This window comes from Mustela lutreola, chromosome 6 (assembly GCF_030435805.1).
Source record: "Mustela lutreola isolate mMusLut2 chromosome 6, mMusLut2.pri, whole genome shotgun sequence".
Classification (NCBI taxonomy): domain Eukaryota; kingdom Metazoa; phylum Chordata; class Mammalia; order Carnivora; family Mustelidae; genus Mustela; species Mustela lutreola.
This window is the reverse complement of record NC_081295.1, coordinates 158,768,667-158,795,535: the sequence shown is the minus strand read 5'-3', so window position 1 is coordinate 158,795,535 and position 26,869 is coordinate 158,768,667. Positions and strand designations below refer to the sequence as shown.

General features: G+C 61.9%; 1 protein-coding gene across 2 annotated transcripts; it reads right to left on the bottom strand.

Moving 5' to 3' along the window:
• Nucleotides 1-24: 24 nt before the first annotated feature.
• GABBR1 (gamma-aminobutyric acid type B receptor subunit 1) lies at nucleotides 25-26,519 on the bottom strand. 2 transcript variants are annotated; one of them, XM_059179553.1, is made up of 23 exons: nucleotides 26,389-26,519; nucleotides 25,874-25,961; nucleotides 25,050-25,253; nucleotides 24,119-24,304; nucleotides 22,754-22,774; nucleotides 21,313-21,473; nucleotides 18,181-18,315; nucleotides 17,750-17,920; nucleotides 16,465-16,566; nucleotides 15,877-15,942; nucleotides 15,307-15,498; nucleotides 9,332-9,574; nucleotides 8,700-8,763; nucleotides 7,493-7,570; nucleotides 5,224-5,374; nucleotides 4,707-4,839; nucleotides 3,554-3,670; nucleotides 3,358-3,465; nucleotides 2,929-3,022; nucleotides 2,283-2,410; nucleotides 1,659-1,787; nucleotides 1,372-1,515; nucleotides 25-1,097 (listed from the first exon to the last, which is right to left on the bottom strand). In XM_059179553.1, exons 2-23 carry the CDS (start codon nucleotides 25,959-25,961, stop codon nucleotides 924-926), a joined length of 2,889 nt encoding a protein of 962 aa, XP_059035536.1. In that variant the 5' UTR covers nucleotides 26,389-26,519; the 3' UTR covers nucleotides 25-923. The 2 variants fall into 2 exon arrangements, with proteins under 2 accessions (XP_059035536.1, XP_059035537.1); XM_059179554.1 differs by lacking the exon at nucleotides 24,119-24,304.
• Between the last annotated feature and the right edge of the window lie 350 nt (nucleotides 26,520-26,869).

Sequence of the window (26,869 nt, the reverse complement as noted above, 5' to 3'; positions counted from 1 at the left end):
AGTAAGGGACGAGCCGCTGAGTCACACGGTTCACTGGTTTATTGAGACTGGGGGAGATCCCTCCCCAAGAGACGCCTTGGCATGGAAGGGATGCCCCCTCCTGCCCGGTGGCTCCGTCTGTCCCTGCCAGCCATCGGGGTTGGGGAGCCTTCCTGTGGTTGGGATTCTCACCAACTGTCTGCTGGAAGCAGCTCCCCAAGCTTGCCCCCATTCCTTCTCCCTCAAGTACCCCCAGAAAAACACAAAACCAAAGGGAGCAGCCCTGGGAAGGACGCAGAGCGTGGACATAGCGTGGACATGAGCACGACGGTGGGGTGGGGGTTCAAGCAGAAAGCACGGGAGGGTGTGAGCTGCGGAGAGTGCATAAGGACGTGGAGCGTGCGCGCCTCGGGCTCTGCTAGGAGGACACAATGGTCTTAAGGTGCAAAGGCAGGGTACCTGGGTTCCATGAGCACACACGGGGGAACGCAGGGGGAAACACGGATGTGCGCTGGTGGGGAAGGCCTCCGCTCGGCACACAACGGGCGCAGGGGCCCGGAGCGCAGGAGGGAGGCGAGGACAGGGCACACACGTGCGCGCCAGAGGGAGAGGCACGTGTGAGCACGCATGCACACGCGCGTGTGTGTCGGGAAGTGTGAGCACGCACGGGGCGGAGGCGGGCACCTCCAGGGGGACGAAGCTGGCAGAGCGGGAAGGGTGGGCGGGAGGCAGGAGACCAGGCTGCGGCGGGCACGGGCAGGAGGGGAAGGGGCGCGGTGCGGCGGGGCAGGAAGCTGCAGCCAGGCACAAACCGGCCAGCGCGGCGGTCGGAAAACTGCAAGCGCGGAGAGCAAACGCGCCGGGTCTGCAGTCCTGGGGACCCAGCCGATCCCAGACCCACAGAGGAGGCCTTCCTCCCAGCCCCTCCCCGGTCCCCGGGGCCCTCACTTGTACAGCAAATGAACCCGGCTCCCGTCACAGCTGAGCCTGTCCGGGGGCTCATGGGGCCCCCTGGGCAGGCCCCCCGAGGGGTCTGGGGGCGTCGAGGGGTGGCGCCGGGGGCGCAGCTGCTGCCGGGACCGAAGCTGATGGCGCAGCTCGGAGACTCGCTCCTCTTTCTGCAGGAAGAGAGATCGGGAGAGGTTGGATGAAGGGGAAGTGAGGAAGGGCTCGCAGAGAAGAATGTGGGGTGTGAGCGGGGGACGGGGGAGGGCCGCCAACACGGACAGCAGACGCCAACATGAGGCACCAGGAACGATGCAGCAAAGAGAGGCATCAGGTGAGGAGGGACCAGGGCAATGAGGAGTGGGAGGCAGGGGAGGGGGGAGAGGCCCATGCCCACAGATTTGTGCAGGCGCCCCACACCCCCCAGCGCCCCCAGCGCCCCCACACCTCAGCAATGATCTTCTCCAGCTCCCGGTTCTCCTTCTCCAACAGCCGGGACTTTTCCTCCTCATTGTTGTTGGTGGAGGAGCCTGTCTTCATGGTGTCCTGCGCCTCCGACTGCCACTCGCCCCGGGTGATCAGCCTGCGCATCTGGGGGCCGAGGACTGCACATGAGATGGGGGAGCGGGACCAGCCGGTGGCGAGGCCCGTGGGGCCCCTCCCGAGGGCAGGAGCAGGAGAGGCTCCCAGGAAGCAGGGCTGGGCTGCGGGGACGGAAGCGGGCACCGCCTCACCTTGGGCACGAAGAGCACGACCAGAGTGATGTAGGAGGAGAACACTATGGCAAGGGACGCGAAGGCGAAGGCTGCGTCCTGCTGGCTGGACAGGATCATGGTGACCGGGGCAGTGATGAGGCACAGGACCTGCGGGTGCACCGTGTTGGGGGCCTCCAGGCTTTCCTCCCCCAGGAGGGAGCCCATGAGGACAGGTCCTGGGGGAACTTCCCATCGCTAAAGGCTCCAGACCCCAGGCCACCCTCAACTCCAGAGCGGGAAGAATCCCAGACCACGTCCCGCTCCAGGTGAGCCCCTGTGCTGGGATCCTCGCACCGGCCCAAGCGGAGTCCCTGAGCGCTGAGCGTCCGGGCACTCTGGCCGGAAGCGGACTCGGATTCCAGCCTGGGAGCCGGGGACACGGCATCTCACCTCCCCACTCTGCTTCCTCACCTGTGCGGGGGCGGTAATATCTGCTTCGTGTGCCCCGGGCAGAGCTGTTAAGTGTCTGTGCAGGGCTTTACCCACCAGGCAGAGCTTTACAGACCCGCGGCACTAAGAGGCTTCTTCAGACTCCCGCCCACGGGTCCCAGCCCCGACTCCTCCCCAGCGGCCCTGGGGTCAGCACCAGGGCTCCAGGCTCACCGCCACGTTGTAGATGGCCATGCCCACAGCCCGGTGGTCGTTGATCTTCTCCGTAGACACGCTCTTGGTCTCGTACGCAAGGAAAATGCCGAGCAGCAGCAGCAGCCCCTTGGAGCCGTAGAAGATGCCTGGGGCGGAGGCGACGGCCGCTTGGCGACAAGACCTCCAGGCGTCCACTCAGCCCCGGGCCCTCCAGGCCCGCCACCCACTGCTGCTCCAGCTTCGAGCTCCACGGGTGAAGGGGCTCCTTTCCGATCGGCCCCCTGACCTAGCACACCTGTCTCTGTCTGTCCCCGCAACTTGTCCCGTGGTCCAGGAAGACGGCTGCGGAGAGCTGGCGACGGCCGTGCCACGCCCTGGCCCTCCCCCTCCCGGCTGAGGGCGGCCATGCCCTTTCCGACCCCGCACCGGTGTGCAGGCCTCCCCGGGCCTCCCCGTCCTGCTCGCACTCTAGGGAGCCGGCCAGACGGATGGGGTCAGGCAGTCCCCACGGGCCACTCTGCCCCCAGCTCTGCCCCAAGCCTGCTTTACGCCCCCCGGCTCCTCACGGAAGAAGACCGGCTCTCCCTCCCTTCCAGAAAGGATCGGGGCAAGGCCGCCCTCCTCCCGCGGGCCCTCCGGCGCCGGCCCTCCCCCGGCCGCGCACCGAGCCACGTGTTCATCTTCCTGGAGCTGCAGTGCTCCAGCTGCGGCAGGATGGACACGTCGATGTCTTCCTTCGGCTCCTCCTTGGCGAAAGTCTAAGGGAGAAATGGGGCCCCGGGGAGACCCCGGTCACGCTCCCTGCCCCACCTCTGCTCAGTCCTGATGCCCAGCTCGGCCTCCTCTTTCCCAGGCGGCCCTCAGCACAGAAGCCAGGCCCCACTCTAGGCCCGGGAGGGCTTTCACGAGAACCTGGGAAGGGCGTGTTCCTGGCTTTCCATGAGGCCTGGGACGTCTGCGCATCCTTCCGGGATCCCCACCCCCTGCCTCCCCACCCGCACTGGGCCTCCTCAGGGCACGGGGAGGCGGCTCTCCTCCTGGGTCCCCAGGCGTGCAGAGGCCCCGGCCCCCTGGGCCTCCTCTCAACGGGTACCTCGATGGTCCGGTGCAAGGGGTCCACGATCTGCCAGATGGCGAGAGTGAGGACGTCCATGCCCACCAGCAGGCCCACGGTGGCGTACAGCTTCCAGGGTTCCAGGGTCTGGGTGGACACAGAGCACCGGCAGGTCGGGAACCCTCTGAGCCCCGAGAGCCAGGGGCCTGCGGGCCGAGGAGCAGCAGCTGCTCACCTTCCTCCACTCCTTCTTCTCCTCCTTCTTCGTGAAGACCGTGTGGACCCACCAGATCTTGGTGAACATGGAGCCGTAGCCCAGACTAAAGCCCAGACCCAGGAGCCAGAGGCGCGCCTAGGACAGGAGAGGGAGCAGGGCACAACCGTGCGCAAAGCAGTGCAGTCAGGCGCCACGGGGGTGCACGCGGGGCCGGCGAGTGGGTCTGCCTCCAGCAGCTTCCTTCCACCCACCCCCTCCTCTGCCGGCAGGGCCTCCCTGCGACAGCCGCCTGCGGAATCCCCCTGGCCCGGGGCTGCGGTGTGGCGGCACACCCTGCACGACACAGCCCCTGCCGGCCGGCTCCTCGTCCTTTCCTCCCAGCAGGCTGTGGCCTCGCCGACGGCTCACCTCATCTACTGGCGTTCGACCCCCGCAGGCCACCTGAGTGACCCCCCGTGCCTCCCGCTGAGGAAGGCCCGCACATCCTTGACACTCCAGTGCGGGCCCAGCTACTCCGGAGCCGGCCCCCGGCGGCCCGCCTCTGCTGCACAGACCTCTCACACACCCCGGAGGTCAGTGTGCCCACTCCCGCTGCCCACTCATTTCCCTGGGGGCGACAGCCTCTGGGGAAGTGCGCTTGTGTGTGCCAACACCACGTGCCCAGCTGAACGGTCAGGAGAGGGCCCAGGATGGAGGAGTACAGACGGGCAGGGACAGGGGCTGTGTCCCACCAGCATAAGAGAGCTGCACACGTGTGGCCACAGAAGCCAGCCTTTCCCAGAGCCCCAGGACCTCCCACACCCCAAAACCAAGCATGCACCTCATTCCCGCCCCCGCTGTCAGGTCCAGTCCCTGCCTCTGCCCTTCCCCCAGGAGTGCACAGTTCCTGGCCTCCGTCCTCAGGCCGCAGCCAAGATGCCAGTATTGAAGGGTTCTTTGTGCAGACCCTTCCCGCGCCCGAGCGCCCCCCTCCATGAGGCAGGCCATGGCAACCTTGGAACTGGCTAGAGCCACCCAGCAGCAAGGTCTGGAGGGTGGGAAGAAGGGAGGCAGCCCACAGAGACTGGGGGAGCAGGGACAGTCTGGGAAAGGCCGCGCCCCGCGCCTCCAGGAGCGGCTCCCAAGCGGGGAAAGCCAGGGTCCACGGCGAGTCTGCCCGCCTCCTCCTCACCTGGCAGACGAAGGGGAACTGGCTTCTCCCGATGTGGTAACCATCCAGCCCAAGGGGGAAGACAGCCGCCAGCGCCAGGGAGCAGCCCACAGCAGTCAGATTGTTCAAGTTGGGCTGGGAGTTCTGGATGTAACTAGGGCAGAGGCGGGACAGGAGGAGGGCGAGGAGCAGAATTAACCTCTTCTTCTGGGAGGCCCTGCTCTCCAGAGCCATGGGGCCTGCCCCAGCCGGTGCAGCCTGGGCCAGGGCCCAGCAGGGGCAGGCTGGAGTCTCCCAGCACCCGCACCTGCACACATGGAGCAGAGCCCCCGTGGTGTCCCCCAAGAACTTGGTAGTTGTGGGTGAGCTACTCTGGAGCTGGGATGTGTCTGGTTTCCCCCTTTGGTGGTCACGGTCACTGGAAAGGCACAGGCCAGAGTGGACGCCTCGCCCCCCCACGACGTGGCAGTCACACGGGGGCATGCTCACAGTCTCCGAGGGCAGAGAGCAGGAGGACAGCGTCCGAAAGTAAACTTACCGGACGTGAGAGTTGTAGATATTAAACGACAGACACACCACAGCCAGGACGATGCCCAGGCTGGACAGCACAGAGACCGAGATGAAGAGTTTCTGGGACATGAAGCGGAATGTCTTGATGACAAGGGTCTGGTCAGCCGGGGGGGCCCCTCCTGCATGGCATTAGGGATAAGAGGGGGGTCTAGTCAGCTGGGGGCCCCTCCTGTGTGGCCCTGGGGGAGGGGTCTGGTCAGCTGGGGGCCCCTCCTGTGTGGCCCTGGGGAGGGGTCTGGTCAGCTGGGGGCCCCTCCTGTGTGGCCCTGGGGAGGGGTCTGGTCAGCTGGGGGCCCCTCCTGCATGGCCCTGGGGGAGGGGTCTGGTCAGCTGGGGGCCCCTCCTGCGTGGCCCAGGGGAGGGGTCTGGTCAGCTGGGGGCCCCTCCTGCATGGCCCTGGGGGAGGGGTCTGGTCAGCTGGGGGCCCCTCCTGCGTGGCCCAGGGGAGGGGTCTGGTCAGCTGGGGGCCCCTCCTGTGTGGCCCTGGGGAGGGGTCTGGTCAGCTGGGGGGTCTCTCCTGCATGGCCCAGGGGAGGGGTCTGGTCAGCTGGGGGCCCCTCCTGTGTGGCCCTGGGGAGGGGTCTGGTCAGCTGGGGGCCCCTCCTGTGTGGCCCTGGGGAGGGGTCTGGTCAGCTGGGGGCCCCTCCTGCATGGCCCAGGGGAGGGGTCTGGTCAGCTGGGGGCCCCTCCTGCGTGGCCCAGGGGAGGGGTCTGGTCAGCTGGGGGCCCCTCCTGTGTGGCCCTGGGGAGGGGTCTGGTCAGCTGGGGGGTCTCTCCTGCATGGCCCAGGGGAGGGGTCTGGTCAGCTGGGGGCCCCTCCTGTGTGGCCCTGGGGAGGGGTCTGGTCAGCTGGGGGCCCCTCCTGTGTGGCCCTGGGGAGGGGTCTGGTCAGCTGGGGGCCCCTCCTGTGTGGCCCAGGGGAGGGGTCTGGTCAGCTGGGGGCCCCTCCTGCATGGCCCAGGGGAGGGGTCTGGTCAGCTGGGGGCCCCTCCTGCATGACACCAGGAAGTAAGGGGAGGGACAAGGACATGAAGATGAGGCAGAGGAAGGGGCAAGGGACACCTGTCTCTAGCCCTGAGGACGTGGGGCCCTCGCTGCCCTTAATGCTGAGTGGGGGTGCTGCGGAGCAATGCTGCCCGGCCCGGGGTGGCGGGGTCTCAGGAAGCAGTCGGAAGGGAGAGGTGGGAATGGAGCTGGGGGCCAAGATGTGTCACCAAAGCTGGGGTGTTTCTGGTAGTGTCTGTTCTGTGATTTGTGTCTTTTCGACCCAAAGGAACTGGGAGAGAAAGAAGGGAACGGCTGAGAGGTGACACTCGTGAGTCTCTCGCACTCAGATCCCCAAAGCTGCAGATGACGGTTGTGCAATCATAAAGCTAAGACTTCGAAGCACCCTGCCTGGCCTCCGGACCCCAGGAAGACAACCCGACCTGGGAGCTTCAACCCCGGCAGGGTGATGTTCCCAACAGTGTCTTCTAGTGATTCTCAAGAGGAAACTCAGATTTGTCAACGAGTTCACAGCAAAAAAAAAAAAAAACTAATTTCAATTTGCTTAGCTTTAAAAAGAGAAGCATAATTTAGGCCATGCAGCATTTATAGCAGTAGAGAATACTGTCCTAAATTCAAATTATAAAAAAATATGTCCGAACTCCAGCAGTGCCAGCAGCTACCAGCTTCCAGTCGGGTAGGGCAGCCGGCAGCTGGCTCCGTCCCTGACGCGCCCGGCCCGATTCAGCGGCAGGTCCTTCCTCCTCCTGTCCACAGGAGTGTCCTTCCCGCTGCCGGTCGTTTGGCCCGCGAAGCGCATGGGCAACACTTGCTTTTACTTTGTCTCTTTAAAAAGCACATTCGAGGGGAAGACACTCCAGGAGGTTTTGCAACCTCTCCTGTAATTTAAGCAACTAGTTTCCTGAGAAGGATGAAGAGGCGACTCCAAGCTCCAGTAGCTGGTCCAGATAGATCAAGGTACCAGAACATGTAGGAGACCCAAACGGGGTTTCCCAGCCACCCACTATGCGCCTGCATCTCTGATCCTAGTACCTGAGCGGCACATTACTTTTGCTAGTGCATCGCTCCCTCTTCAAAAACATACCCCACCAATGTCTTAACCCGGACCCCAGCCATCTCCTTGGCGCGTTTCCAGCGCATGGCACCTGCCACCCCAGCTTCGTTCACGTGCACAACACCTGGTCTTACTTGCTCAGAGGCACCGAAGGAGAATACAGACAGGACCCGCTTACCGATCCACTTGTCCGTTTTGGACCAGGAAAGATCGTCCTTGGTGCTGTCATAGTAGCCGATCTTCTTGTAGCTGCCCCCTGGGCGGGAGACAACGGAAGGCTGAAGAGCCCAGCCCAGGCCCGAGCTTCTCACTCCCCTCAAGTCACTCTCCCTGCTTGCGTCTGAGCCCCCGAGGGGTCCCTGGGAGGACAGGAGGGCTCTCGAGTCAGCCACCTGGCTGACGGGCAATGCAAGGTGTCTGCCAAGGCTCATGGGTATGTGACAGCACCTCGGGGGTTCGAGGCCTCTGGGGAGACGCCACTGCTCAGCCTCACGCCTCTCCCGCCGATCGTCTCGCACTTCGATTCTGGCTTCGGAAGCCTGCGACATCTCTGCTGATTCTCCCTCTCATGACAGACAGAATCACAGGATCTATTTTCCCCATGGCTTTCATTTTAATTTTAGAAATTTCTCTTCTGTTGGCTTGGGTTCTAATTCCTTGGAAAGTTGCATCTGCCTCTTAGAGCCATGAGGTGGGGGGTAGTTCAGCCATCCCTAAGAATTCCTGTTCCAGAACTTTTCCCTCAGAAGCCAACCCACAGCCCTGGCGTTTGGGCCACAAGGAGGCTGTGCGGACCGCTGGGAGCGGGGAGAAGGAGAGGGCACGCTCCGGGAGGTGTGGGGACAGTCCAACCGGCAGAGGCTCGGCAGACACGTGTGTGCTGACGTTTAAGGAGATACAAGTGAGAAAAGCCAGACTACACAGGAGACCCGAGAATCAGAAAAGCTTGCTTAGACAGCAAGGAAATGCAGTAGGTTTCCTCTGAAAATAGCAGCTCTGCCAGACGCCGCTCGCCTGGAGTCCGCAGGCTGCACCTGACAGGGGTTAGCCCCTCAGAGCCAGGCCCCCAAAGGGAAATTTCCGAAATGACAAGGGAAGCCCCTGAGGAAGGCAATGTGTCTGCCCCTTCCCAGTCCTGGACACCCCCCACCCCCACTGAGCTTTTTACTCTTCTTATTAGGTAAACACTTGACAAACCCGTTCAAAGAGAAGGGCAGATGGGCACGCACAAGCCACCCTCCCGATCTCCGTCCTCGGGCGGGGCCACCAGACCTCAGCCCGCACCCCTGCGCTCACCCTGCACCGCCCAACCCTGCGGGCCCCACGCACCCCTGCGCTCACCCTGCACCGCCTGACCCCATGGGCCCCCACACTCCTGAACTCACCCTGCAGCTGCTCGATGAGGGTCCAGGCCATCCGGGAGCCGCTGGCATCAAACACCACGTGACCCTGCGTGCGGGAACATGAGGAGGCGGTAAAGGTGATAAAAGCGGGAGCCAGGAGAGAGCTCAGGGCCTCTCTGGATCCTTATGTGTTTGATGTCACTGAGCCTCTGAATGAATTCTATTTATGGAATTTGCCTGCATATAGGACATACCCCAGATGCCCATACCCTAGATTTTAGAAACACTCTTTCTTTGGAAAAGAAGCTTCCCCCATGGGATTTGAGTGGGAAGCGTCCCCGGACAGAGCCCCAGGAGCCCCGGCCTCTGGCTGTGGGACCCAGGTGTGGCACCCCGCTGTTCTCCCCGCTTGGAGAAGGACAGGTGACCGCTCAGACTGTCTCCTCCTTTAAAATCCTGTGATTCTCATCTGACTCATAAATATCTGGACTGAAAATCCATGAGGGAGAAGCTGAAAGAAATGGAATACAGCATCTTCCCCTCTTGCCTCCTGCGGGTTTTTCTGGCCTGGGGGTCTGAGACCAATCCCGCAGGTTAACGGGAGCACAGGAAAGGAGAGTGTGCGCCCTCTCGGGGGAGCGCAGGGGAGCGTCGGGGAGACCGCCGCCACTCACAGAGACGCCCTCGAAGGACGAGGAGTTCATCGCCCGGTAGATCTGGTCGGTAATGGTCTGGTTGTTATAGTTGAAGTCTTCCAGGCGCACGCCGGAGCGGCCGCCCCCACCGGACGTCTTGTTCAGGGCCAGCGCCAAGGCCCAGATGGCGTCGTAGGCCAGCGGCGCCTCCTGGAAGCCACCCGTCTCCTCGGGGTGTCTCTTGAGCCTCTTGGTCAGTTTCTCCACAAACTCCTGGGACGTCTGCGGAGGGAAGGATGGGGCGCACGGTTGGCAGGGGCGCGGGGCACACTCCCCACCCGGCTGCAGCCCTGTAATCCAACAGACGGTTGGAGTTGTGCCATCGGAGGGAGCACACGGAACTTTGAAAGCTGGACTTGGAGGGGCTGGACTGGAGCTGGGGTGAGGTGGCCCAGGAGCCTCGGCACACAGCCGCTGGTCCAGAACTGGAGCCAAAGTTGTAAGGAGTGGACACTGCACAACAGACGGCAGAAGAAAGGAGAGGTGGGCCTGCATGGCGATGTCCCCCCGGGGCTCAGACGTTCTCCGTGGGCCGGACCCAGCACCTCACAGCCCCTGCGATTCTACAGCAGCCTAGAGGGGCCCCCGCAGAGCCTTCCTCGCCGGACCCAAGCAGCGCACTACCTCCCTGAGTGCTCTCCCCTGCTTTCAGCTCCCAGGCCCTGGAGGGTTCTCAGGAGATGGGGCCCCAGAGGCACTCTTCACGTGATTGAAAGCTGGTGTTCAGGCCCTGCCCACCCTCCCCACCCCCTATCTTTGTTCTCCAAGAAAGCTGAAGACAAGGACAGCTCCTGTAACTCTCCCATGAAATAGGTCAAGAGACCTGAATTTCTATACCAGGCAATGACCTCGTTTGGCTAAAAACCACAGGTAAATTGCTCAAGGGTTTGGAAATGTCCACTATGCAATGGAGAAAAACACACCGGGCCTTTCTGACCTCCCAGAAGCCACACAAGGAAAGGCTCGGCGGCCCCCTCTCGGCAAGGCAGCCGTAACAGACAGGGCGAGATCTGGGATGTACCAACAGCCTCACCCTCTAAAGAAGGCGGGAGCAGATGAAGAATACAAAAAAATCTGTTCCCCATGCCCTGCCCACTTGTCTCTCTACTGAACTTTCTGAAGACACGGGACAGGGGAGGGCAAGGCACAGACCGTGCGGAAACAGCCTTGGAAAACCAGCCCGGGACCGACCACATCCGCAGCTCCACAAGCGGGAGGCCAGGACCACGGCCCGTGCCCCTGCACACCTCTGCTCCTGCACACCTCTGCTCCCGGCACCGTGCCTGGCCCCAGACCGACCACACCCACTGCATCACGCCTGCGGCATCGCGGCAGGGAGCTACTGTGTGTGGCGTGTGCGGTGGTCCGTGGGACCGCGCACCTGTCTTCCGCACGGAAGGTACCGCCCAGACCACGCACTCCGGGTGGGAGCACTCTGAGGGCAGTGCTGCCGACGGCGGATGCCGTCCAAGTGTGCGGTCCCGGAGCGCCCTCCGCTCAGTTCTGCTGCAGACTCTGACCGCTCTGAAAAAGTTTTTAAAAATGTCCATGGGGCAGATAAACAGATGCACGGATGGATCTCAGGTCCAACCCATCCACCCGCCTGCTGAGGGACCTCAAACGAGTTAGGAACCTGCACTGGGTGGTCATTCAGCTTTAGAATGGGGACGACACTGCCTACCTCGAAGAGCTGCTCCGGAAAACCACAACATAGAGAAAACGCTGGGTATAAAGTCAAGTCGCGGTTTGTCTTTGCAAGTCTCCCTGCCCTCAGCCTCACGTCCGTCATGTGCTCAGACCTACAGTCCAGCTCAGCATCTCATCCCACTGGAGCTCTAAGATCAATAATCCAAAATTTAAAATGTCTAAGACGAGGTCCACTTTACCTCACTCCCCAACACTTCCCAGTACAGGAGACTGAAGGCTTGGACTCACCAAGTCCTCTTAATTCTTCCACTGAAACGTTTCTTTGGGTTTTTTTTAAGATTTTATTTATTGGGGCACCTGGGTGGCTCAGTGGGTTAAGCCTCTGCCTTCGGCTCAGGTCATGATCTCAGGGTCCTGGGATCGAGCCCCACATCGGGCTCTCTGCTCAGCAGGGAGCCTGCTTCCTCCTCTCTCTGTCTGCCTCTCTGCCGACTTGTGATCTCTGTCTATGTCAGATAAAGAAATAAAAATCTTTTAAAAAATTAAAATTAAAATAAATAAAGATTTTACTTATTTCTTTGACGACAGAGACAGACACAGGGAGAGAGGAAACACAGGCAGGGGGAGAGGAGAGGAAGCAGCAGCTTCTCACGGAGCAGGAAGCCCGACCCCTGGGATCACAGCCTGAGCCAAAGGCAGATGCTTAACTGACTGAGCCCCCCAGGTGCCCCTCTTGAAATGTTTCATTAAGACCATCAGTGCCGGGCGCCTGGGTGGCTCAGTGGGTTAAGCCGCTGCCTTCAGCTCAGGTCATGATCCCAGGGACCTGGGATCGAGCCCCGCATCGGGCTCTCTGCTCAGCAGGGAGCCTGCTTCCTCCTCTCTGCCTGCCTCTCTGCCTGTTTGTGATCTCTCTCTGTCAAATAAATAAATAAAATCTTTAAAAAAAAAAAAAAAAAAAAAAAAAAAAAAAAAAAAAAAAAAGACCATCAGTGCCTACACAGAGCAGTCTTAATTATAATAATAATAATAGGGGGCGCCTGGGTGGCTCAGTCGTTAGGCACGTGCCTTTGGCTCAGGTCATGATCCTGGGGTCCTGGGATGGAGCCCCACCTCGGGCTCCCTGCTCAGTGGGAAGCCTGCTTCTCCCTCTCCCACTCCCACTGCTTGTGGTCTCTCTCTCCCTGTGTCTCTGTCAAATAAATAAATAAAATCTTTTTTGAAAAAATAAAAATAAGAAGAAGACCTAACATTTATATTTCCTTACAATGTTCCAGGCATTTTTCCATGTTTCAAGGTATTCGTAGATAGAAACAGGCACATAGAGTTTAGCTTGCCGGGAGTGCCCGTGCGTGGCAGGGCTGGGACTCAAGCCCATGCAGCCCGGCCTCTGTGCCCTCAATCTTCCCGGGACCCTCGCGTCGCCGCGGCACGCTGACTGCCTCCCTGCCCAAGAGCGCCTGCTCGGCCGCTGGCCGCGGCCGCCTTCCAAGTGGTCACGAGTCTGTCCCATCTCCAGGTCGACGTCCACGCCGGGCCACGAGAACCTCTGATGGAAAGGGACTCACGCAGCCTGCACAGTGCTCTCCCCACCCAGACCTTCGACTCTTCCCCGGCTCCAGGCTGCCTGACAAACATGCTTACCCCCAGAATCGTTCCCCCTCGGGCCAGCAAAGACACCACTGCAAATTTCCAGGTGGAAACATGGCGAAGCAGCTCCAGAAAAAGTAAACAGCGAAACTTCCACAACCCACAGAAATCAGTAAGTAATCAAGGGCAGCATTATGACCCTCATTTTCTGTCGCCCCTGCCGGCTGTGTCTGTGACGGGTGCCTGACCTTGACCTCGAGTGTACATCCTGAGGCAGCTTCTGATTTCAGACTGTACCAAGATCTGACGGGACCTCTGCCCCAACCTGTGAGAACTGGAAGAGAATGTCATCTCCAGGTAAGGCCACCTCCTAGCTGCCCCTCTAGCCCAGAGCCATCATGGGTCCCCAAAACCACTGCAACCCAATCTCCCACGCCGGGCTCCTTTCTAAGCCAGGGTTTCTCCACCCCTGTACGACTGACATTCAGATCAGGAGAACGCCTTGCTGTGGGGCACGGACCTCTGCATTACAGGCTGCCGGGAAGCATGCCCCTTCACCCGCTAGACACCGGTTGTGACGACCAAACTGTCTCTGGACATTGCTCCAGCCAACAGTTCTCAAAATGTGGTCTCAGATCAGCAGCATCAACAGCCCTAGGGAACCTGCTGGAAAGGCCCAGACCCCCCGCATCAGGACTTGTGAAGGAAGAGCCCAGTAATCTGTCCTCACCCACCCTCCAGGCCAGTAATGTCGGAGCACGAGGGCCCAAATAAAGCGACAGCAGCTCTGCTTCTCTTCCAGACCCAGTCTGCGTCGCTCTGGGTCCCAGGTCCAGCCCTAGCTTCTCATCTCCCTCTCCTGGGCCTGCGTGATGCATCCACCATCTCTTCCCTGCTCAGTCCTTACGACTGCTCTGCCCCCTGGAAAATCCTCGCTCTCCCAGGAGGCACTTCCAGCGACCACACAGACCTGCTGTCCCTAGAAGCTCTAGGGCCCCAAAGGCCCCAAAGGCACCACGTTTCTCTATAGACCCAGAGCCAGAAAGACGACCCTCCGGCGCAGTCAGCTCCAGAGCCCAGACGTCCATCCACACCCCTCCCCCGGTCCCTGCTCCCTGCCAGGGGCTCCTTTAGCTCCCTGCTGTGGGGCAGATCCCGGGCTCGGGGTGCCGATAAGCCTCTCGGCTTTGGGGCCAGCTCCTTTACTTCTGAAGGTCTCCCGGATGACTCGCTTCTCAGGTGCTCTACAGGGAAGTGACCCTCCAGAATCTTCCAGGCTATGTTTCAACCACGACACCTGAAACATGAAGTCCCTCAGAACTCCCCAGGACAGTGTCCACAATCAGAGTCTGCGGACACAGCCCACCATGAGGACAGACGGCCTGAGTCGTCTTCTTCCCTGGCTCAGGAGCTGCCGCCTGCCAGACAGTGTCGCCGGCAAAGGCACAGGCTCTTCTGTCGGGCTTCCGGATGCCCCATGGCAGCAACATGGCAGAGGGGTTTGGAGTTAGACTCAAACGGGGTCAGTTCTGGCTTCCCCACTCAGCAGTTTCGGAGCCTGTGCCAAGTCCCTCAACCTCTCTGCATCAGTTTCCTGGTCCGTAGAATGGACACGAGAAACCCCCAGCCAGCTTGGCCAGGAGGTCACAAAAACCAGGTCCCTGATTCCTGGGTTACTGCGCAAAAGCAATTATGACGACACCTCTGTTTTCGACACGGTCTATTTGGGGCTTTACAACCATGAACTCGCCCCTAGTGTGCTTCCCAAAACAGGTCTTCCAGGCCTGGGGTACCCCTGGCGAAAATATGCAGACACGGAGGCTGCCTCCTCAGCTTGCCCAAGATCCCTTTCTTCCGCCAGCCAGAACCCTGAGCAGAACAGAGCCTCAGCTGCGTGCCGCGCTCACTCGTGCCCCTCGCCTGCCAGCTGCCCGGCCTTCCCGGATCAGACGACGTGGCTGCTAGCCCCAGACCTGTCACCAATCAGCTCCCGGGAACAAACGGATTTCAAAAGTCCCTTGTACATTTAAAATTCTAAAAAAGGATCATTAAAAAAAACATCGGGAGCCAAGCTAATTGAGTATCAGTCAGGAGTGAGGATTAAGCAACTGCAAAGGACGCGGAAGTCCCTGAGAAAACAAACCGCATTCCTGCTCGGGAACAGCCCTCGTGTCAAGGTGTGCGTGCACCCGCGTCTGCACCCCTGCTCGGGAACAGCCCTCGTGTCAAGGTGTGCGTGCACACGCGTCTGCACCCCTGCTCGGGAACAGCCCTCGTGTCAAGGTGTGCGGGCACACGCGTCTGCACCCCTGCTCGAGAACAGCCCTCGTGTCAAGGTGTGCGTGCACCCGCGTCTGCACCCCTGCTCAGGAACAGCCCTCGTGTCAAGGTGGGCGTGCACAAGCGTCTGCACCCCTGCTCAGGAACAGCCCTCATGTCAAGGTGTGCGTGCACACGCGTCTGTGTTGTCGCCAACACCTCTCCCTCCTTTGACTTCTCTCCAACCGCTCCTCGTTGCCACGGTAACAGCCCTTCCTCTCATCAGAGGCCTCGCACACACACCACTCCCGACCCTCTCTCTGTCATTCCTGCTCAAGGAAGTCAGAGCCGAGGTGGAAGCCGCAGGAAGCGCGGTGCAGACAAGCCCGCGTGCCCTCCTGGGCCTGTGCGGTCCACTCCCGCCCCGCCCCCACGAGGCGCCCCGCCCCCGCGCTCACCATGTTGGAGATGCTGCGAGTGTTGGCAGGGTTCAGCATGACGATCTCGGTGGTGATGTGGCCTTCCACGGCCTGGGTCATCTCATCCACTGTGCAGTTGATGGACGGATCGTAGATCTTGAACCAGTTGTCAGCGTACCACCCGATGAGGAACCAGACGTACTTCTTCCCGAAGAGCCGCTCCTTGTACACCTGGGTGCAGAGAACGAGCAGGGCTGGGGCTCTGGGGCTCCTTCTGGCCTAATCCCCTTGACGCGATCCAGCCTCTCGGGAATCAGAAAGCAGGGAACTGCAGAGAGGACTCTACAAGTCCTGGCGGGCGTAGGAGCCGCTCGGGGACTCCTCCTTCTAAGCTCCTCCCCAGCCGGTCAGGAAAGATGGGGTCCGGGGGATCCTGGGGAACACTAAGGGGGAGGAAACGGAGATCCGGAGAACGTGCTGGGTGCGAGAAGCCAAGAGACGGAGTCGGAGCCAAGAGACAGCCGGCTACCGACCCGAGCAGAGAGACCCCATCAGACAGCCGGGGGCAGAGCCCACCCAGGCCCCTCCCGCTCCGGAGGCCAACTCTACCTCACAAAACACTTTCCGGGCTTCGGTCTCATAGAAAAGTCCCACGATGATTCGGGCATCCTGGCGCTACAGAGAGAGAGAAACAGCTCCGAAGAGCCGCCCGGAAACTCCCAAGCACTTCCACCCCTTGGATTCCCTGCCCCGGAGAGCTCAGTGCAGGGTCTGCTCACGGGGTGCTGGGCAAGTGCCAAGTGGACGAAGAGTAGAAATGTGCCAGAACCGGAACTGCCGGCGCACGCGAGGGCGGCAGTCCCACAACCGCACTGCCGCACACCCATGCGTCCCGCCAACGGTCGGCTTACGCGGCGCCGTCCGTCCCCCGTGTGCGATGTGTGACTGCACACGAGGCACAGTGCGACTCCTCCCAGGACGCACGGCCGCACTCTGTGCATGTGTGTACATGAAAACTCACCCACCAACGCTTCGCACACCTCAAGCTTATACGATGTTATATTCTAATTATAGCAGGACACAGAAAAACAAAAAACAAACGAAACCCACGTGCCCCTGCCTGGTTCTCCTCTCCGATCTCCATGCCCCCCACCTGGCCCCTCCACGGGCAGAGCCCCCCGCTCCCAAGCAGCACACCTTCAGGTTCTTGACGGGCACAGCCGGGTCGGAAAAGAAGCTCTGGCGGAAAGTGATCTCGATTCCAGCTTCCTTCACTCGCTCCTCGAGGTCGTCCAGAGTCTTGGGTGGGAATGAGCAGGAAATGCAGAAGATGTGAGGCGTGCAGTGGGGTCAAGAGCAGAGAGCATGGTGGGGACTGCACGAGCAGGAGGAGGGGCAGCTCTGAACCATGCTCCCGGCACGCCTGTCCCCGGGCCAGGGAGGGTGGCAAGGGCAGGGTCTGCGGCCTCCGGACCCAGACTCAACCCAGGAAGGCGCGGGAGCCCCTCCTGTGGGTCTGTGTCCCGGGAAGTGGCGCCACTCACCCCACGCCCACCAGGCAGCGAGGGCAGGGGAAAGGAGAGAAGACGCAGGGTGAGCACGACCGGTCTGGTGCGCACAGCACGGTCTCCGCTCAAGGGCCAGAAGCGCGGACAGAGGCGTCAGAGAAGGATGCCCTGAATCGCGGAGGGACTGGGGAGGCTTCCAGGGGGTGCAGCTGCAGCTCCCTCACACTGAATGTAAGGAGGGTGGGGTGTCCGAAGACGGGGAGACGTGAGAGGACCGGACTGTCTTCCCCGGCGCCCAGCCCTGCATTTCCTCTCCCGCTCCCGCGCCTCCTGTCTCTCCGCCCCCTTCCCTTTTCCGTTCTCTGCCTCCTTCTCTGTTCCCTTCTGTTCTCACTGTTCCTTCTCTCTCTCTCTCTCTTTCTCTCACACACACACCGAGGGTCTGGAATTTGTTCGTATCTTATATTCCCTCTCTTACATCAACTTTGGAGTGAACCTACTTTAATGGAAGTGGGTCATTTGGGGTCTACCTGTCTGGGAAAGGGATCATCAAAGGGAAAAACGTGTCCTAAAACCAAAAACTTGGAAAGGATCCTGAAAACCTAGCTCTGTTTATTCCTCTGGCTCCAGAGAGAACATGCACTTAACCACTCAGAATGTGTTTGCTTTTGATAAAGAAACAGGTTCTTTGGGCACCAGGGTGGCTCAGTCGGTTAAGGGTCTGGCTTCGGCTCAGGTTTCGATCCCAGGATCCAGCCTGGCATCGGGGTCCCTGCTCGGCTGCGAGCCTGCCTCTCCCTCTCCCAGTGCCCCTCCCCCTGCTCGTGCGCACACACACACTCTCCCTCTCTCTCTGTGAAAGAAATAAAGAAAAATATTAGAAAAGAGAAGAGAAGAAAGAAGCAGGCTCTTGTGTCCGGGAGGAGCCCTGGCCACCCCTCCGGGCGCGGGGCCGGCGACGCAGGCCTGCTCACCGAGGTGAAGACCTCCGTGGTCTGCTGGATGGTGGCGATCCTCCTCCAGCCCCACTTCTCAAAGAGCTTCACGCGCGTGGGGTTGTGCAGCGTGGCGGACGGGTGAGTTCGAAAGAATGTGGGAAAGCGCTGCCGGTTGGACAGGGCCGGTGAGCTGGAGCCGTAGGACAGCTGAAGGACAGGGACATGGTGCGGGACAGGCTCGCCCACAGCTCCTCTGTGACCCTGCTGGCTGCCCCAAGCCTCCCGCCCACCTCGGCCCTGTGTGCAGCGGCTCCCACGGCCCACAGGCCCGCAGCTCAGGTCCTGCTGAGGAAGAGCGGGGAGCTGCGGCCATCGGGCCACCGCTGGACGAGGCCGCAACGGCCTGGGAGTCCCGGGAGTGCCCCCCACCGGCAACCCCCATTCTCAGCCCTCCAAGCCCGGCCTACCACGATGAGGTTCCACATCCTGGCAGCCTCGGCCACGAGCGTGGACACGGAGCTGCAGCCGGGCATAAGGATGATCTTGATGGGGTCATTGTAGAGCAGCTCATACAGGTACTTGGTGGCTTGGCCTGGGTCACACTGAAGGGGTGGGGGTAAGCGTCGGGGGTCCCCAGCAATCCAGTCCCTTCTCAAGTACCCCCCGCCCCCGTCATCAGCACCACGTTCTTCTCCTCCCTGTCCAGTCTCTGGGCTCCCCTCACGTCCCAAGCCCGCCCCTCGTCTTCCCCTGCGCCCTCAGCCCCGTCCTCTCCTGCGCACACCTCCACCACGATCACCGCAAAGAGCACCTTTCCTCCCTTCCTCGGTCACCCTGTCCCCTTCCCCATGTTTCTAAGCTCCCAAGGTCTGCGAGTTTTAGGAAAGAGTCTGCAGGAATGAACCCCCCAAGTCCGCAGACAGCCTCCTCAGAGCCCAGCTATGGAAATCCCTCCTTCTGCCTCTGCAAACCCCCTCTCCGTGGGCCCCTGTTGGTCCCCTGCTCCTCTCTTTTCCAGGCTAGTGATAAATAAACTCGAGGACAACAGGGAACAAGGTCACTAGGGAGTCGTGCTTGGCTATCCCTCCCCTCCTGCTGGGCCCTGACATTTGACGGGTCCATTAGAAAAAGAGGCGCTTTGGAGGGGGTGGCCGTGGGGGAGAAACAGGGGAGGAAGACCTGGGGAGAACACACAGCGTGAGGTTCTCAACAAACCAGATGCTTTTAGGGGTGCCTGAGGGAGGGGCAGGGAGATGGGGAAAGTAAACAATGCAGAGAGTCAGGAGGGAAGGGACATGGGGAGGAAGAGCCGCATGGTGTCCCCCTGCCTGTTCCCCTCCTGCTGGAGGATGACATTTCAGAAGCTGCTGGAGCCCCAGAGGAAGTCGAGGAGAAACGGAAGGCCGTGGGGAGCCAGGGCAGGCGGCACAGGGGGCTGGGGACGGCCACGCAGGAATAAGGAAGGCCCCTAGAGCCTGCTCACTTCCCACTGGGGCCTGACATTTGAGACACCGTGGGCAGCTGGAGAAGGGGCGCTGGCAGAGCAGGAAGGAACCTCTGCGGCCCCCAGCGAAGGGGTGTTTGTGAAGATTCTGCCCTCCCCCTGGCTTCTCGGAGCATCTCGGCCATTCTTGGACCCCACCGTCCCACACTGCCCTAGCACGTTACCCCAGATCCTAGCCCAGTACCCCTGCAGCCTGGGAAAGGGTGGCGGGAACAGGGACACGTAAGAGCACACACAACACACACACAGGGCGAGGACGCAGGCTGACCCAGGGCTCTGCTCCTTCCTCCCCGACTCTCTCTCTTCCACACTCAGGTCCTCCCTGCAGATTCCCTGATTCTCACCCCCTCCCCAGGAGACTTCCTCTCCGCCTCTCCTCCGCTCTGTCTTCTGCGAAGCCTCCGGATTTGCGGGCAGGAAACCACACGTTCCAGTTTGCCTGCTTTCCGCTCTCCCTCCCTGCTTCTTCCATCTCCCTTCTCCCAGGCCCCCCATCTGCTCCCCAGCACCTCCGGGGACTCACCTGTCACAGAGCTCACACACGGGGCTATGGGGCTCCCAGGATCCCTGGGACCCCCTCTCCTGACCCTGGCACCCATCCCTCCTAGTTTCTCTCTGCAGGCTCCCACCTCCAGCAGACCCGACCCTCTGCTCCTCTCCCTGCCTCTCCGACAACACCTAATTTTTTTCCCTGGGTGCTGCTGCTCGCCGACAAGGACCCTGGGGACAGCTACTTAGGCATACCAGGACAGGACGAATAATGGTAAAAATGCAGATTCTTGGGATTCGTTCCTGACCATGGAGTTCATCGAATCTGTTTTAAACCCAGGCCTCTGGTGAACCTTGTGTACACGGAAGTTTGGAAATCCCTGCCAAAGTGTCGGGAGGGGGTTGAGGTCCTCTCTCCAAGCTGCCAACAGTCCGTGTGCTCTCTTTTCTCCAGGCACCCCACCTTCGACCCCACTCCGCCCGCTCCTCCCTCACAAACCCATTTCTCGATGCAGACAGCTGCTCGAAAGAATGAGGACACATGCTGGGTGCACCCAGGAGAAATGACCACAACCTCACCTCCCGCCCCGTGAAGGGCTGGGGCTGCACGTCAGAGAAGGTAAACTTGAGGTCCCAAGTCTCCTTCCTCCCCTGTGCCACATCCGTCCCCACACTCCCAGTCCCTCACAGGGGACAGGGTGGGGAAGGAATCTTATGGGGCCACGCCGTGCCCCCCCACCCAGATGTTCTCCCCTTCCCTCCCCCCCTCCCGCCCTCCCCCTACAGCCTACTTTCCTCCTCACATCTTGGAGGCCACAAGGCTGTAAGGAAGATTTCAACTTAAGACCCAAGTTCCACAGAACGCCCAAGAACTGAGCTCTGCCCCACACCTCCTCATCGGCCCCCTGCCCTACTGCCATTCTTTCCTGCTCCCTCTCCTGCCTCTGTCCAGACGCCCCCCTTTCCCCACCCGACTGGGAGGGCTCCTGCGCGCACCTCTAATCCGCTCATTCTCCCAGTGCCTCTGCCCAGCCCCGGACCATTCGCTTTTCCAGAACATGGTATGCCACATATCCCACAGTCTGGGGATCCGCGGCAGGACAGGGCTCACAGCTACCCCACCGCTTGTTGTGACAAATAAACCAGAGCGCTCTAGTCCCTCAAATTTTTCCTTATTCGGTCCCAACCTGCTGCCAAGATTACCTTGTTACCATGGTAAATCGGAAGCCCTGCTCCAGCTCACCCCTGACACCTCCTCCATCCCCGGAACCCATCCCAGGGTTAGTGGACTCGCCGCGACCGAGATCAGCTTGTACCCTAAATCCACCACCAGTCTCCCCAGCCCTCCCCCCACTTCCCTGCGTCCTGGGGAGCAGAAGGGTCTGCCCCACATCCTGATTCACCCTCCTAAGCCCCTAGACCCTCATCTTGAACCTGAAGCCCCTGTGACTGTCCCCAGGCTTGCGCACCCCCAGCCCCTCTCCCGCTAGTCACACGTGGGAGGGGTCCGCTTCGCAATCCCGAGTCCCTCGGACAGAGGCGCGCGCGCGGCCGGCTCCTGCCCCCCAGACCCCCGCCGCCCGCCCACTCCCACGTCCGGGGCTACCTTGCTGTCGTGGTGGATGAGCTTGAGCTCATAGTCCGGCAGGATGTCCCTGCGGCTGTTCACGTCCTCCAGCGCCATCTCCACCGCGGGCTGGCAGGCCTGGCCCCCGGGCCAGCCCCCGCTCATGGGGAACAGCGCCCCGATGTACACTGCGCGCCGTTCTGAAGAGGGGTGCGGGGGGACCCGCGGGTGAGGCCGCGGGAGATGAGGGGAGTGGGAGGCCCACACCGGAGTCACCCCCGTCGCCATCACCACCAGCAGCGGCAGCGGCCACCGCACCCGGGGAGCGGGGACCCCCGGACCCATGGCCGGGAGGGAGAGGGGCTGTCTGGGGAGGGGGAGGAGCTCAGGGGGGACACTTTTCCTGGGGAGGGCTGCTGAGGGGGTGTCGAGGAGGCGCCTCCATCCCGGCTCGTGCAGGGAGGAGGGGGCGAGGGCCCCAGGGAAGCGGGGAAGGTCGGCTTCCTAGGGCCCCCGCGGCTCCCGCTCCCGCCGCGGCCACCGCCACCGCCACCGCGGACTCTCCTCGCGGACTGACCGACCGACCGAGGGGAGGAGGAGGAGGAGGAGGAGGAGGAGGAGGAGGAGACGGCGGGCGGGGAGGGGGCCCTGACGTCACGCGCGGCGCGCGGCAGCTGCGGGGGGGAGGGGCGGGAGGGAGGCGCGCGCCGCCGTGGGAACGACAGGCGGAGGGGCGGGGCGGAGGACGCGACCCCCCGCGGAAGAGGCCCGGACGCGGAAGGGGGGTCCCACCTAAGGGGCGGCCGGGGAGGAGCCGAGAGGGGAAGGGGCGTGCCGGGAGGGCGGGGAGGGCCGGAGCGCGGGGGCGCCGGGATGGAGACGCGGAGGACGGCGGCGGGGCGCGCGTCTCAGTCGGGGGTGCGGACGGCTGGGGCGCCGGGCCGGGGGTGCGGGGCACAGGGCGATGGCAGCGGCTTAGGAGAGAGGCGGTTGGGTGGGATGGGGGTGGCGTGAAGGGGAGTGATGGGGCGCAGGCCGGGAACCCGGGGCTGGGGAGACGGAGCTCGGGAAGGGGTGGGCGCTGCGAGAAGGGGAAGGCTGACGGCGTGCGGAGGAGCCGAAGCGGGGAGCGCCGGGCCCGGCCGGGGGGAGACGGCAGCGCGGGGCGGCCGGGGTCTGCCCGCGCCCCCCGCCGCCGGCCCGGCTCTGCCCTTTGGCCCGAGCGGAGTCTGGGAGGAGGCGGAGCCCGGGGCAGGGCAGCCAAGCGGGGAGTTGGGAGGGACCGCGGCCTCGCAGAAAACCGGCACTGGAGGCAGAAAACAGGTAGGGAAAGAAGGGGCCGGCCGCGAACTGGGACGGGGGCGGGTCGCGGGCAGAAGGACGAGACCCCACAGCCTCGGGGCAGCACCCCTGGGGATGGAGGGTGAAGAGTGGGGGGCAAGGGGGTTGCAGTGCGCGAGATGAGGGTTTATGATCTCACCTGAGTGCGGCGTTCGATTCACTGGCAGCAGGAAAGACGGGGATCAGAGAAGAGTTACCACTGGCGCCCGGCTTCCCCGGCCAGATCCCCAGCCCCCTCCCACACCTGTCCAGGCCGGAGAGGACCGGGTAGAGCAGAAGCCTGCGTTTCTGAGGGGAGGGTGCCTGGGGATAAGAGCAAGGTGGGGCTGTGGGTCAGGACCTGCCGGTTTTCTTCTTTTATTTTTCATAGGACAACAGAATTTGAGACAGGAGTGCCAACAGCTAAGACACGGGCAGATCCTGGTTTTGTGGAGCCTAAATATTATTAAATGCAGGGGTCTCTCTTTAAGAGAAAAAAATACAAATACAATTGATTTTAAACCATTGCCTTTAAAATCTTACTTTTGCATTTCTTACGAAAGCTATGACCATGCGAACACATTATATTACAGCACAAGAAGAACCCTGTGTGAATGAGGGTCCCTGACGCTGAAACCGCAGTAGCTTGATGGTAAACCCACCCCCGGATGGGGCTCTGAATTTCCGGAACGGAACGGTAAACTACACGCAGAATAATTACATTAAGGGAGGAAAGCCAGGTTCAGAACCTTGGAAGAGTCTACAAGAGTGGGGGAAGCATGAGGTATGCCTGTATCCCTCAGAGAAGACTACACAGGGAGAATCCGGGTGCCCAGGAAATGGGGGATCCTGCAGAACGAAATGCCCAAAAAAGGGGTTGGACACAAGACTGAGTCCCTTGGGAATGGTGGGGGTTGTCTGAGAATTCCAGAAAAGGCCTGTCCCTTGCCCCTCCCCCATCCCTGGGTGGTCCTTAGTGCTCTGACCGTTCTGCCCCCAATTTTAAGTCTTTTTAATTTTTACCCTGATAATTTTCCACCCCAGATATTCTTTCCAATCTTAACATTTTTTCTAAGTATGACATATGATTTATTTCTGAGTCTTTACAATAATCCAGTTATATAACAAGCGGAGAGGAATCCGTTGTAGAGGAGAGTTATGCATAGAAAGTTCTAAGTTTAGAGAAAGGGGCTGAGGCTAGGGCAAACTGGAGTATTCAAGCCTTAAGAAAGTTAATAGAGGGCGAGACTCAAAAAGGAAGAGACCATGTGAAGATTTGGGAGCAGGGAGGGGATATGAAAAGAGGGAGATGGAGGAAAGAAGCTCCAGTGTAGGTAAAGTGGGCACTGGGGCTGCAGAAGGGGGCCGCAGACAGGTGGGAGGGGAAGCAGAGTTGGGTTCTCACCTCCAGTCCCCCACAGCCCCCCATCTCGCACAGCTCCCCATCCTTTCCCGCCCGCCCTTCCCGCCCTGCTCCCGTCCTCCGCAAGCGCCCTCGGCGGCAAGCAGGCGGCCAGTCCCTCACCCTGGCACTGCGGCTTGGGAGTGCTCCACTGGCCCTGACTACAGACGCTCCTGGAGCTGCCCACAAGATGGAAGTCAGGGTCACATCGGAAATCCACCCGGGCTCCGTCCAGAGCGGGGAGGTCCCCACCCGTGAGGAAAACCTTCCCGTTCTCCAGGGCCAAATAGGACTTGGAGCAGATTCGGACTGTGGAGAGATACGAAAAATGAGAAAGAGAGGCGCGTTGGGGAAGGCTCCTTCCCCTTAAAGAGCAGGGAGGGACCTCCGATGAGGCCTTGGGGCCTCAAGCGTCGTCCTCTGCAGGAAATCAGGGGTGCAAAGGACTTGCCTCTCTAGCTTCCACTCCCGCCTGAAGCCTGGAAGCATCCACACATTACCCACAGGAAAAGGAAAAAGCCTTTCCGAGGTAGGAACCCGAGATGGAGCTATAAGCACATAGAAGGGGTCTCTCCAAAGTCAGCGGCAGGGGGCGGGTCCCCGGCAGGGGGCGGGTCCCTGGCGGATGGATGTAACTTAAGATGCACAGATTTACCCTCCTTGTTATAGGTGACTTACACTAATGTCAAACAGGGTTTTGCTTTGTGTGTATATGATCTCTGCGTTGGAGACAGAGGTATTCAAAAATGCCACGAAATCATTCTGAGTGGTTTTGCACAATCTGCCACTAATCCTCCTCAAAGAAAAGAACTCACAAGATGAGCATTTTATCAGAGGGTCCGTGGCCTAACGCAGGGAGGATGAGATGAAATGAAAGGTGTGCGCTGCTAACTTGACTCCCTCCAAGTGCGCATAGTAAAATCCTTCTCACACCGTGTCCGCTCCATGAACAAATCTGGATTTTGTTGCAGTGGATTTAAAGTGCTGACTTGTAAGCAATCATGCTAAGTTCGAGGGGTCTTGAAGAGAAGAGGGGCTTTCCCAGGCTACTCACCGCATCTGCTGGGCGTGTCCATGTCCGTCCAGGAGCCGTTGGCCAGGCACTTCCGGACCTTGGGCCCCACCACCTCGCGCTCGCCCCGGCACACATACTCTATCTCATAGTCCACGGGCAGGAAGTTGATAGCCTTCACCTGGTCCCGGGTCAGGCCCCTGTACCTGATGCCCCCTTCCCAAGGCGGGTGTATGATCTGGCAACCTGAGGGGTGAGTCCCAGGAGTCAGAGAGGGGTGGGAGGCGGGCAGAGCCCGCTTTGGGAAGCACAGGAGCCTAGGGCGTGGTCGGTGGGCAGGTGGCAGACCAGAGCCCCAGGGGGATGCGGGGGATGGGTGCAGAACCCTGGGCTAAACGGGGAGCCCTGAGCAAGGGCTAAGGCCAATGAGAGCTCACAGGTGAGGAGGGAAGCGCGCTGTCTGGGGGTAGTGGGAAGATTGGGAATTCGTGAAAGGGTCCAGTGTGCCGGTGAGCTGGTCAAACAGGCTATAGGAGGATTTCTGAGTAAATTAGGAGGAGAGTAAAGGGAGGCTTCTCCTCCACCCCGGCAGCAGTGTGGGCAGGAAGGAGGGCTGGGGTCGAGAAGACAATGCAGGGTCACCGAAAGGCGGCGGATGCAGTGACGTGGGGCAGAGAAGAAGGGGTGCTGGGTCGGAGGCGGGGTGAGGGGAAGGGGGTCAGGGTGCTGACGTGGGGCCGGGCGGACGGGACGGCCAGGCCGGGATGCTATCTCTGTAGGGCTGACGGGATGGTAATGAGGACCAGAAAAGGGGTGCAAGGACAGCGGAGTGGTGGGGGTGCCCGAGGTCGCCGGAGAAGGCGCACCTTCTGAGGTGGCGTTGGGGGTCTGCGCCCCGCTCGCGCCCGGGGGCCGGAGGAAGAGCGGCGGCAGCAGCAGCAGCAGCAGCAGCATCTGAGTGACAGGCGGCCGTGAGGACCGGACCGAGCTCCGCCGGTGCGGCCCAGCCCGGCGCGCGGGGGTGGGGGTGGGGTGCTGCCGCCCGGCCTCGCTCGCCCGGCCTCGCTCGCCCGGCCTCGCGGGCTCCGACCCGGCTCCGACCCGGCTCCGCCTGCGGACCAGACGCGCGCCCCGCGGAGGAGGCGGGGGCGGAGCCCGGCGCGGGGAGGGGGGGAGGAGAGAGCGCCTGTCCCCACCCTCCTCCTGCCTCCCTCGGCCCCCCACCCTCCCGGGACTCCACCTCTAACCACCTCCTCTCCCCCGGCCCCCGCGGCTCTCCGAGCCCCGCGTCCCCGCGCGCCCCGGCCGCTGCCCCGCGCGCCCCGGCGCGGCCCTCCCCCGCGCGCCCCTCTCGGAGCCCGGCTCCCGGCCCGGCTCTTACCTCGGCGCGCCGGCCCGGCTCCCCGGCTCCCCGGCCTCTAGGCCCCAGGCCCGGCCGCTCCTCCCGCTCCCGCTCCCCCGCCTTTCTCCTCAGCCTTCCCCTCCTCCCAGCCCTCCTCCCCGCGAATCCGGGTTCCTGCCCGGCCGGGGTCTCGCTCCCCTCGCGCTCCCCCAAACCCCACCCCGGTCTCTCCTTCCCGGGGCGGCGGCGGCCGCGGGAGCGGGAGCCGGGAGCGAAGGAGGCGGCGCCGGGGACCGGGGGAGGATCCGGGCGGAGGGAGGAAGGAGGGTGCGGAGAAGACGGGGCGGGGGGAGGGGGGACCGAGGCGAGGGCGCCTCCCACAAGCCGAACCCCGGGAGCCGCCCCGATCCCGGCCCCGCCCTGGACCGCCCACGGCGGCGGGGGGGGGGGGGTTGGCGGCGGCGGGCAGGGGGGGCAGGCTGGGGCGCGCACCCGAGCCGGGTGGGGGCGAGGGGCCCGA

Excerpts from the sequence above, each read along its gene's own strand:
- GABBR1 (XM_059179553.1), bottom strand. The coding sequence starts at position 25,961 with ATGCTGCTGCTGCTGCTGCTGCTGCCGCCGCTCTTCCTCCGGCCCCCG. Across the intron at positions 15,499-15,876 it reads CCCGGAAAGTGTTTTGTGAG|GTGTACAAGGAGCGGCTCTT; the intron begins GTAGAGTTGGCC and ends CTCTGCACCCAG. Across the intron at positions 4,840-5,223 it reads ATCTACAACTCTCACGTCCG|TTACATCCAGAACTCCCAGC; the intron begins GTAAGTTTACTT and ends CCTCTGCCCTAG.